The 12394-nt window shown below is 52.6% G+C and overlaps 1 protein-coding gene across 1 annotated transcript in view; it reads right to left on the bottom strand.

Annotated features, from left to right (window-relative positions):
* TNFRSF21 (TNF receptor superfamily member 21) overlaps positions 1-2985 on the bottom strand; it is a 36829-nt gene extending 33844 nt beyond the window's left edge. The window contains exon 1 of the mRNA XM_065631352.1: positions 2744-2985. Within this exon, the coding sequence (XP_065487424.1) occupies positions 2744-2797 (54 nt within the window). The 5' untranslated portion in view covers positions 2798-2985. The remainder of the gene's footprint in view (positions 1-2743) is intronic.
* Positions 2986-12394: the final 9409 nt, after the last annotated feature.

Below are 12394 nucleotides of genomic sequence, written 5' to 3' on the forward strand. Positions count from 1 at the left end.
TGTCCTGAAACAGGGTGACACCTCCAGGCAGTCACAATCTCAGGCTGTGTACAGTGCCACCCTGCTGCCAGCCCTGCAGGGAGGCAGTGATAAACCTAAAAAAAATATTAAAAAAGAGAAAAGGCAGCTCAACGCAGGACACTTGACCCTGGTAGAGAACAGCAGGACCAGAGAGCTGTAAGAGAGCAGAAACCGACAGTGCTAAATTGATACTCTGGGGAACCGCTTCTGAGCAAAATCAACAGAATTTAGTAGAAATGGCAGCTGGCTCCATGGCAGTGCCCTGGCACAGGTCGGGGACGGGCCGCACAGCCCTTCCCAAAGGTCAGCTGCACCCTCCGCCGACCAGCACCGGGAAATCTCTTGCGACATTTAAGGAGGGAAAAAAAAAATAATAATAAAACAAGTCCAGAAAGACAAATAAACTGGTCTGGAAGTTTTACGGTAACTTTGCAGCCAGGAGGAGCCCATCTCCTGCCCTGCTTACTGTAAAAAGGATCAAGTTACTTGCTCTGAAAAAAGTTGCCTGTGAGGAGAGTACCAAGGAACAAAGCAATTTTCTGCTTCTTGCAAAGCATCCAGCTATTTCAGCTGGTTTGGGGTTTGTGAAACCAAGAGTCCGGGGCTTACCCTGCTCAGCAGTCCCTTTATTACATCTCGAGAGCAAAACGCAGGCAGCCGAGTGTGCCAAAACGGCAGCACCGGCACATCTGGTCTCCATGAAGGAAAACCCAGCAGCTGTTCCTGCAGCCAGAGCCGACCAGAGCTCACAAGCATCCCTGGCTGCCACGGTTTTGCTCCAAGCAGATGAAATGCCCAGAGTCCCCAAACCTCCGAATCAAAGCAAGGTGACATCGTGCTGGGTATCAGAGGAGATACTGGAAACTATCTTGCACCTGCTGATGGACACGCAAAGCCCACACCAAGTAAGGGAAACCACAACCAACACCAACCTTACACAACTGCTGCCGAGCGGCTATTGCTCAAAAACCAGCCAGGCAGATTTGGGGTTGCTGCACCACTAAGAGACCCACCAAATATTGATTCGAAGTTACTTCCCTCAGGCTGGAAAAACATTAACTCTTCGTGGCGCTAAAGGGAGTTGCCCAAAATTTTGAAGATGAACGTGTCAAATGAAGAAACCTGGGCTGGTGGCCAAGGGAGCATCCTGCCAGCCCACAAGCCAACGGGAATTTTATCTTACAGCTTGTTTGCTTGTACAATCAGCACACGCAAAGTTTGAGTAACACGCATTCGCAAGCAATGCACATTTGCTCAGTCTCGGCTTCATTTTGCAAAATTGCTGTTGCATTTCCCTATACATAAGGAATGTCAAACCCATTTTCACCAGGCGCCGCAACAGCCTCACAGTTGCCTTCCAAGGGCAAATGTAATTTTAGGACTGTATAAATTTAACTACTCCTACATTTTTACAGCCCTAAAATTACATTCGGCCCTTTGAAGGCAACCGCGAACCTGATGCAACCCCTGGTGAAAACGAGTTTGACATCACTGCCTTATATCACTCCTTTTTCCCCCCCATCCCCTTCTATACCCACCACTCCCAACTGACCTCCAGGATCCCAGCTGGAGCTCCATATCTCAAGCTTCCCATCAGCATCTCATCTTCCAGATGTGCAGCAGTGCTCGCCTCTCCCAGTGGGAAACCAGTGCTCGAGAGCGCCCAGCCAGCACCGTGCTGCTTCGCTACTGCACGAAGTCACCCTTCGCCTTCCAAGCAACGAGGCTGTTTCCCAGCTAATGCTCTCTCAGCTTTAGATTATTTTTTGTTTACTCGGATTCCTGCCGAGCCAGCACCAGCTTGCTAAGATCCACCTTGAGTTCAAGAGCAAGTGCACTCCTCGGTTACACAACCCAGCCGCAGCAGCTGCAGCGTGTGCCTGACACACCGAATTACTGTCTCTCGCCAAAAAGACAGGATGTAGCCCCGAAGTGCTGACTGGGAAGGGCTCTATTTGGAAAGGTAAACCTGAGGGTGAACCCAGCAGAAAAACATTTCTGTGTTAAGCCAGGGCGGCTACCTGCAATTAGTGTTGGTGGTGAGTTTTGCTGCCTGCCCAAAGGGTGGCAAGAAAAGCAGCTGGAAGGGATAGATGGATGGACAGACTCCAGACCAGTGCTGAGCTTTGGGAGCAGGGCAGGAGGGTGAAGCAAGGATCCGCTCAGACCTCGAGGTGTGGCACAGCCCTGGATGAAGCCTCTGGGGAGCATGCTGCCCTTTGCTGCCTGCAGTAAAGCAGAGACGGGACAGGATGGAGCCGGGGGACGGCAGAGGATGGAGCCGGGGGACGGCAGAGGATGGAGCCGGGGGACGGCAGAGGATGGAGCCGGGGGACGGCAGAGGATGGAGCCGGGGGACGGCAGAGGATGGAGCCGGGGATGTCAGACGCAGCCTGTGCCCGCTGGCAGCGCTGGCGGTGCGGGGGCCGGGGCAGGCAGCACCGCCGGGGTGGGCACCGGGGAGCACCGCACAGCCCACGGCACCGCGGACAGGAGGCGGGGGGGCCGCAGGATACCCAAATACACACGTATCGCCCCCAAAACACACCCTGCCCACCCGCCCCAAAGCAGCCGAGCAGCACGCACCCCCCGCGCGGGCGGGCAGCCCTGCACTGCAGCACATCCCCACCCCCCGCACCGCGGATCTCGCGCGGGCGGCGCCGCAGGGACGGACCGACACGGCCCCCCCACCCCGCTCCGCGCACACACACTCAACACTCACCGCGAGGAAGCCGGCGAGCCCGGCGGCGCTCCGGCACGCCGCGGCGGCCCCCATGGTGGCGGCCGGAGCCGGGGCCGCCGCGCAGCGCGGAGGGGCTGCGGGCGAGGCGCTGCCCGTCCAGCCGCGCTGCCCGTTCAGCCGCGCTGCCTCAGGCGGCGGGGCGCGGGGCCGGCGGCGGCCGGCGGGGGCAGGCGCCCATGGCGGCGGGGCGGGGGCCCTGCCGCCCGCCGCGCTCCCACCTGCCTGCGGGGCCGCGGGCTGCGCTCTGCCGCGGCGGGGCGGCGCGCACGTGGGGCGGCGCGGCGGGGCGGGGCGGCCTTTGTGGCGTCACCCGGCCGCGCAAGGGCGCCCCCCCGCGCAGCGCCGCGCAGCGCACGCGGACCCCCCCACTCGTGGCACCGCCCGCATCTGGGCAGGAGGAACCCCAGGGTAAGCTGGGGAATGAGCTGTTGGAGAGCAGTGCAGGGGAAAGGGACCTGGGGGTCCTGGGGACAGCAGGGTGACCGTGAGCCAGCACTGGGCCCTTGTGGCCAGGAAGGCCAGTGGGACCTGGGGGGGATTAGAAGGGGGACGCTTAGTAGGTCAGAGAGGTTCTCCTCCCCCTCTACTCTGCCCTGGTGAGACCTCATCTGGAATATTGTGTCCAGTTCTGGGCCCCTCAGTTCAAGAAGGACAGGGAACTGCTGGAGAGAGTCCAGCGCAGCCACGAAGATGCTGAAGGGAGTGGAGCATCTCCCGTGTGAGGAAAGGCTGAGGAGCTGGGGCTCTTCAGCTTGGAGAAGAGGAGGCTGAGGGGTGACCTCATTAATGTTTATAAATATATAAAGGGTGAGTGTCACAAGGATGGAGCCAGGCTCTTCTCAGTGACAACCAACAGTAAGACAAGGGGTAATGGGTTCAAGCTGGAACACAAGAGGTTCCACTTAAATTTGAGAAGAAACATCTTATCAGTGAGGGTGACAGAGCCTGGCCCAGGCTGCCCAGGGAGGTTGTGGAGTCTCCTTCTCTGCAGACATTCAAACCCGCCTGGATGCCTTCCTGTGTAACCTCATCTGGGTGTTCCTGCTCCGGTGGGCGGATTGGACTGGATGATCTTTTGAGGTCCCTTCCAGTCCCTGACATTCTGTGATTCTGTGTGATACCCCCCCTCGCTCCCCCACCTCATAGCCCATGCGCTTTCCCCAAGCAGCCTGCGCAGCTTTCGCGCCGGTGACCGCTGTCCCCGGGATGTGCGAAGCCGTGGGGCTGGGGGCGATGCTCACAGGGGCTCTGCGGGAGCGAGCGCCCGGCCCCGCCGCCCCAAACGCATCCTTGTGCTGGGAATCTGCGTGTTGAGCATGTGGAAAACAGGGGTCCAGTGCGGTACCGGGGCACTCGCTGCCTGTACCTCCGTGCCGGGGTTCGGTTTTGGGCCCCTCGCTACAGGAAAGACATTGGGGTGCTGGAGTGAGTTCAGAGAAGGGAAATTAAGCTGGTGAGGGGTCTGGAGGACAAGTGGGATGAGGAGCAGCTGAGGGAACTGGAGGTGTTCAACCTGGGGGTTTCAGCCTGGAGAACAGGAGGCTGAGGGGAGACCTTCTCACTCTCTGCAACTGCCTGAGAGGAGGTTGTAGCATGGAGGGTGTTGGTCTCTTCTCCCAAGGAACAAACCATAGGACAAGAGGAAATGGTGTCCAGTTGCACCAGGGGAGGTTTAGATTGGATATCGGGAAAAGGTTTTTCACAAAAAGGGTTGTCAGGCGTTGGAACCGGCTGCCCAGGGCAGTGGTGGAGTCACCATCCCTGGAGGGGTTTAAAAGACACGTAGATGAGGTTCTTAGGGACATGGTTTAGTGCCAGAGTTAGGTTTTGGTTGGACTCTATGATCTTGAGGGTGTCTTCCAACCAAAATGATCCTATGATTCTCTGCAGGGTTGCCTACCTCCCAGCTGCCTGAAACCCTAGGGATGGAAGCGCTGTGTAGGAATGCAAAGGAAATTATTTTTTGCTTTGTCTCCACCCCATGTTGCCTTGGGCTTTGGGCTTTTGGGCTTTGTTTGCTCTCCCTCCATCATCCTCCTTAAAAATGGGGTGGGAGAAGCTCGTCTTCCCATGGTAGTTTTGATCAAGTGGAGCTCAGCCATCCTGAGGCTGAGAACATGTAAAAGCTGCAGGGCAGTGAGTGTTCAGCAGCATCAATTTTTGAGGTGAGATTTTTATGTTCTTTTTTATTCTTGTTCTGCAACTCAGACTAGATATAAGGAAGACATTTTTTATGATGAAGGTGGGGAACCACTGGCCCAGGTTGCCCAGAGAGGTGGTGGATGCCACATCCCTGGAGACATACCAGGCCAGGCTGGACGGGGCTCTGAGCAACCTGAGCTGGGTGAAGATGTCCCTGCTCATGGCAGGGATGGACTGGATGAGCTTTGAAGGTCCTTTCCCACTGGAAGCTGAGGGTGGCCGCAGCACAAGCAGATCCTGCAGCATCTGAACAGGGTGTGCAGAGCAGGGTGCTGGTCACAATGTCCATCAATGGCCATGGCAAGTGATGGAAAAAGGTCCAGGTCTATCCAGGGAGCCACGAGGAACAGGAGATGGGGTCAGAGACCGGACTAGAAAGGCTGCAACATAATTCCAAGGTCCTTTCAGGAGACAGGAACAGAGATGATGCTTCAGGATGGGTCCAAGGTCTGACCAGGAGACCGGGACAGGGGTGGAGGAGGCCCCAGGTAAGGCTGATCAGGGCCTTCAAGGCTTATGAGTGCACTGAATCAAGGCATTATATGACTCTCTACATTACTGGTTGTCTACTGAGGAAAACATTGAAATAATTGATTTCCAGAGCCTGCAGAAATCATGTTGACCAACAGTCACGTTCTGGAGGTATCCTGAAGGCAGATGGAACAAGGGAGGTTTTCAGTGCCACATCAAATAGAACAGCACAGAACTCCCATGAACGACAGAAAATCTCAAAAAAAAAAAAAAGAAAAAAAGGTGGTGTTCTTGCTTGACAGGAGTGTGAGTTTCATCTGAGCCTTTCTGAAGCCCATGAGAAGCCTCCTCTTGATTTCAGGGAGGTTTGAATCCAGCTGGAAGGCTCCTCTCCCAGCCAAAGTGGACTTTTTCTCCCTGTACTCCATATCTAATCTCGGAAGGGAGCTGGAAGCAGCAACGGCCCTCGGGAGCCTGGGAATGAGCCTGGAGAAGACCTTCCCTCCCAGAGCTGGGGTGGCAGTGGCAGGACTGCTGTTCCCAGGAGGGAACAAGCCAGACTTACGTCACATGTGCAGGATGAGGACCTTCCTCCACATCTGGCCCTGCTGCTGTGCAAGTGCTGCAGAGCCCCACGTTGGGCTTTGCCTTCCTCCGGGGCCACCAAACTCAGGAACAACGTGCTCTTCCCAGGAGGTCAAGAAAGGGAAACCTCATCCCAAATAGAGATCACATGCAGAGCAAGACGCAGTAAGGCTGCCCAGAAGGAAACCTGGGATGCCCATCGCTGCTCTTTATCCAAAATAAATTGGGCAAATTGAAGGTGATAACACAGCAAGGTCAACACTGGACTTGGGGATGGTAGAGGGGATTTTAAGTTTAAAAATGTACAGCTTTGATGCAATACAAGGACAAGTCTGGTCCTGCTGGTGCGGAGATAACTAGGTTGGTTGTGCCTGGGCTAGAATAGGGTTTGAAATGCCCTGGCAGCACCGAACCACGCTGGATTGTTCAGATTTTATTAGGGAAAAGCAGAAAAATAATCATCTGGAGGACAGGGTGACTCAGGGGATTGGCAATAAGATGGATCATGTTACTGCCGTGGAATGGATTCCAATTAGTTACATCCGCTTCTAATTATTATTGTTTACACAGAACTTAAAGGCAGTCCACAGATTATCCAAAAAAGCGTGGGCTGATCTGTAAATCCCCCATCCCACCCCCCTCGCAGCCCTTGTAATGACAAACACCAGTCACGCTGCCGAGACTGGTTCATACTGGCTGTGGCATAAATTGCTTATTAATGTCCAATTTGCTGCATCTCCCTTTTTTTTTTTTCTTTTCTTTGAAAGGAAACTAAGGAAGCGGGTGGCTGAGAATGAAGTTTCATATTAAGTGTTTTTGGTGGCAACAGAAGTTTGAGAAGTTCCTCCTCACCTCCCCACATTCGGTTCCTTTTTTCCCCTTGTGCCACCCCATTGTCATGCAAGTACAGGCCCATGGTATCAACCAGGTCAGTGAACTGGTAAGTCTGTTAAAAAAACAAACAAACAAACAAGAAAGAAGGTGTTTTTAATCAGAGTTAGTCAACCTCACTGCTTATGTTGGTCAGAGACCCCTGGGTCTTTGCTAAGATGGTGGCGGGAGGCCAAGCGACCGATGGAGGAACATCCACTGACCTCATTTGCCACCAGAAACCATCTTCTCCTCAACAGTGAACTCTCCTCTCCTGCGAGGAAAAGCTAGTGGTCCTGCTTAGTCATCTGAGGCTGTTTAAAGCACATTAATGAAATAGGAGGAATTGTTTCGCCAAAAGAAGTTTTCTTGGGAAATGTTAAAGAACATGCTACAGAACTGTCACTTGCTTCATCCTGTGGAAAGCAGATGTGTTCTGGGAAGCCATTTCTCATCACTTATTTGGAATAAAAGAAGCCAGGCTAACAGGGCAGATGTAATTTACTTTCAGACTTTCTCACTCTCTGTACATGGACCGTCGCTTCCACATCTCTTGTAGAAACACAACACTTCTGTGTTCTGTTGCTGTTATGGGAAAGTAGCTCCAATTCATATAGAAACCACAGTTCTCATTTGCATTAACATAAATTGGGAAGTTGAACGAACATAGCCCGTGGACTTCCCTGGGTGAGCGAAAGGAGAGTTTGGGTGGGTGTTCTCACCCTTCTGGCCCTTCTTGTGATCTCCAGGAAATTGGGAAAGGAAACATCTACCAAGAGCAGATGTTCCCAGCAGGAACATACATATATATACACACACGCATATATATAAACACAGTGCTTTCTAGCAGGATCCATGGCAAATGCAGGAAGGTCTTTTGGGTGGTTGAGGTGAGATGAGAAAACGTTGGTCTTCCAGTGTGAGATGATACCCGAAAAAGAGCATGAGAATGTCCTCCAGATCAGCGGACAGAGCAGCTCCCCCGTGGCCGTTTGTCCGGACTGGGACAGAGTGCACTTCTGCCGTCTCCTTATTAAATGAACTTTGCTCACCTTCTGTTGTGGGAAAACAAAATCATGTTCTCTGTTGCAGAGCTAAGATGAGTCTGGGTCTCGCTGTGGAGAATCCAGTTCCTGCCTTAAATTTTTGCCAGCAGCAAGTTGCTTTTGTATATCATTTTGATTCCACTGACTGAGAAGCATCTTGAAGGAGAGAGATTTCCTTAATGCAGGTGTGTTATCACTGATGGATCTCCTGCCTAGGTACCCCAGGGGTGGCAACTGGGAAATGAAATGCAGCCCCGGTCGATGCAGGTTTGGTGGCCATCACTCGTGAGCTCATCTGTCTTCTGGAACCATAGAATCATTTTGGTTGGAAGAGACCCTCAAGATCATAGAGTCCAACCGTTAAGCTAACACTGGCACTAAACCATGTCCCTAAGAACCTCATCTAAACGCCTTTTAAACCCCTCCAGGGATGGTGACTCCACCACTGCCCTGGGCACCCTGTTCCAATGCCTGACAACCCTTTCCAGGAAGAAATTTTTCCCAATATCCAATCTAAGCCTCCCCTGGTGCAACTTGAGGCCATTTCCTCTCATCGTATCGCTTGCTACTTGGGAGAAGAGACCAACCCCCTCCATGCTCCAACCTCCTTTCAGGTAGATGCAGACAGTGATAAGGTCTCCCCTCAGCCTCCTTTTCTCCAGACTGAACAGCCCAGTTCCCTCAGCTGCTCCCATTACACTTGTGCTCCAGATCCTTCACAGGAAAGGGCTGATGCACGTCTGAAAAGCACGTTTTCCCAAAGGACTTTAAGAAAGGAGAAGCTCAGCAGCTGGTGACAGGGTTAAATGCATAAACATGACCTTAACCCTGTGCCCAGAGTAACACCTGTGGGATAACCAGCAGGTAGGACAGGGAGATGAGGCTGCACATGATGCACAGCTGGTGCTCCATCTTCACCTGTGGCAAGAAAGGGGACTGGGGCACATAGCACGGTAAGTCCCTTCCAGGCCAGTGGCCTGCTGTAAAGTAGTTTCCCTTCTGCCCCAGAGCAGCGCATAATGCCAGTGCTGCAAAGCAGAACAGTTTATCTCCCTCTCAAAGGCACGGCTGACTGTACGCCAAGTTCCGTGCAGGTGGAACAAGCCCAGCAGTCAGGTCTATACATTTCAAGGGAAAAATAATGAACGCATGTAAATTTAAGGCTCCTTTTTGGGAGTTTTATCCTTTTGGTTATACAGTCTTGTTTTGCAGGAGGTCCTTTGGCTCAGATGGGGAGTGAGGCCCAGATCAAGCCTGAAGGCTCATCTCAACCTCACCAAAAATCACGACGACCCTGGGCACATCATGTAGTGCCCTTGTTCACCCTCCTTCTTCTCTTTGGGTGGAAGTGCTCCAGGGCTGAGGCTTGAACGATGCCTAACAAAGCAGAGCCTTGCTCTCAGCTGAGGCATCCTGATGGTCATGAAGCTGGAAATGAAAAATGATGAAGATCATTTTTATGCATATATCTGAAAGCCTTGCAATGTCCCTGAGCTTACACTGGAGAAATCAAAGTAGTGAATTAAGCAGTGTATCCATGATCAGAGAGTTGGCAGCAAAGCTGAGAGCTTCACATGAAGCAGAAGACCACGTGTTGTCTTGCTTCTTTGAGCCCAGCGCAGCCCGGCTGGGATGTGGAGGTGGCAAGAGTGATGGGTGGTTTGCAGAGCTTTCGGAGAGCACTGCAAAACTCAGCATGAGTTTCCCAAAGCCAAGTGCTTTCTTGGGAGGGTTGTGTGCTTTTGTAGGTTCAACATCACGAAAGTACAGCGATCAACCTCCCCCCGCAAATCTGTGGCTCATGTCAGCTGTGGACACAAGATCCCTTTCATGTCAGATTACCCGGCGCACGTGATGCTGCCGGCTTTATGCTTCGTGTCGCCTGCAGAAGGACCGTCAGAGTGGCACAGGCAGCCACTGCCTAATCCAGCTTAAATCCTCCTGGTACGGAGATGAACCAGCAAATAACTCCCACCACCTCTAACCCAGCAGGCTCCATTTCACTCGGCTCAGCACAATGCTTATTTTTGCTCAAGCTAGAGCTCAAAGCCAGCTGTACAGACTTGGGGTTTTTTTTTTGCAGCCCCGGGAGAATGTCATTTCCCAAGTGACCTTGCTCGGCCACCCCAGCTGCACCCAGCGGGGGCGGACTTCATTGCTGAGTGATCATGGATAATCTTAGTCACAGCTTAAGGTCTCCTCCCACCTCACTGATTTCAGGGGGACCCCACGGCTCTGCTGCCACAGGGCTGAGGGCACACGGGGTTGTGCCAAGGGGGCTACGTCCACTAGATAAGGATGCTCATGGGGGGAGGATGGTCGGCATGAGAGTAATTCACAGGGACTCTGCTAACCCTGTACTGTGCATGATATTTGAGCTTTTTGTGCAGGATACAGAGTTATCCAGGGTGGTCACTAAGGGTGACTGCAAAGAGCTTAAAGTAATGTCAGACCAGGCAATACAAGCACATGTAAAACTCATTGTCCTTGAAGAGGGACAAGGACTCCCTCCACAGGGGTTACTGCCACCTAGGAACAAGATCCCAGAGCCTTTTGGAGACTCCCCCGAATATCAGGTCTCAGCACAGCATCAGGTGAGGAAGGCAAACAGCCTCCCCTGCATCTGTGAGGATGATGATGGGTGTGGGGGAGCCCCTGGATGGGGAGGGCTCAGCAGACACGGTAGCACGGGGAACATGACGCTGAAGTCACGGATGATACAGAGAAAGCCAATGGGGGAATTAGTAACATATCACTCACAGCATACGTAGGTGATGGAAACTGGAAATGTGCCAGGTCTCTGAATCACCAGGATTTGTGCAACCTCAGTCCCGGGTGTTCCCCGCCACGTCGTCTGAGTGCTGCTTTTCCCTGGAGCAGTTGATGATGGAAAACACATCCCAAGCAGCCTGCTGTGACTGTAGGCAGCTACCTGGGGTCCAAGCTGGATGTCCTCGGCACTGTGGGCAGCGGGGCAAAGTGGCTTGGAGATAGTGAGATGTTTGCATCTTTCTTTCATGGGCTTCCACAGGCCAGCACAACTATTTAAAAGCCTTGCCCAAGTTTGGCTGATTTAAATCAGTTCAGGTTATTTAATCATCACATAAGCAGTCATAGCTTAAAGACTAACTTATATACTTAATGTTGGCTAGAGTATCTTGGTGGGTTGTATAAGGAGTTGGTTGTGCCATGGAAACTGTTAATGGAAAGACCTGGGGAGCAAGACCTCCAGCACAAGGGAGCTCAAACCTTGCTTTAAGCACCAGTTTAAAAGGCAAGAAGAGCATGTAGGAAACTCCCTGCAGTCTGGCACTCTCCTGCCTTCACGCATTTTTACTGTGTGCAAATCCTCCTCCAGGAAATTTAGTATTAGCCCTGGTGCTAAATAACTCTGGAAGAGAGCATGGTTAGCACAGGTTATTGCTGGAGAGAATAAGGCTTGATGTGTAAAGCAGCACAGAGGTCACAGGGAAGCTTATGTGAAGGACACGTCCCTCCCATCTCACCAGCCACCAGGTGCTTTCTAGGGACTGGGCAGTTTTTCTCTGTTCCCATGTCAGCTTTTCAAACCCTCTTCTGGGATGGTTTCTGGTCCTGCTTGCCACTGCAGTAATGCTCAGGCTGGATGAGAAGGAGACGAGAGGATAAGTCCCACTCCCCGAGCAAAAATCGCCTTCAGCGACGGCTTAAACACGTCAGCTTGCATTGACCTTGAAAGGGGCCTATAAGAAAGATGAGGGCAGACTTTTTAGCAGGGCCTGTCTGGTAGGACAAAGGATGATGGTTTTAAACTAAAGGAGGGGAGATTCAGGCCAGACATGAGGAAGGCATTTTTTTACATTGAGGGTTGTAAAACACTGTCCCAGGTTGCCCAGAGAGGTGGTGGATGCCCCATCCCTGGAGACATCCCAGGCCAGGCTGGACAGGGCTCTGAGCAACCTGAGCTGGTGCAGATGTCCCTGCTCATGGCAGGGGTGGCACTGGATGAGCTTTGAAGGTCCCTTCCAACCCAAACTATTCTATGATTCTGAGTCTATGACCTCAATAGCATGCCACTGCCAAACACAGAGGTCTCATTCCTGTCCTTTCTCCTGCAGCTCCAGGCCACCAGCCCGTCCTCTCCTCTGTCTTAGCCCTCACGCTGGCTGATTCAGCGCTGACTTAGCAGAAACCTGTTCTCTTGTCTTGCTCGGTTATTTTGTGCCAGATTACTAGTTTGGGTGTGTGGAGGCTGTGCAACACCAAAGCTGATGCAAGGGAGAGTGAACAGGGGGGCTGGGGGTTGAGGGGGCTGGAGGATGGTCTCAGGCAGGATATTTGTGAGGTTTGCTCACTATGGAGGTAAATGATATCAGAGCCTATTTCCAGGTGATATGGGATCAGAGGAGAAGCAGAGATGAGTCCTTTTGGGGCTACAATGCAACCTTTCTGGCAGCAAGAGGGCAATTAAGGAACC

Source organism: Caloenas nicobarica, chromosome 3, assembly GCF_036013445.1.
Source record: "Caloenas nicobarica isolate bCalNic1 chromosome 3, bCalNic1.hap1, whole genome shotgun sequence".
NCBI lineage: Eukaryota > Metazoa > Chordata > Aves > Columbiformes > Columbidae > Caloenas > Caloenas nicobarica.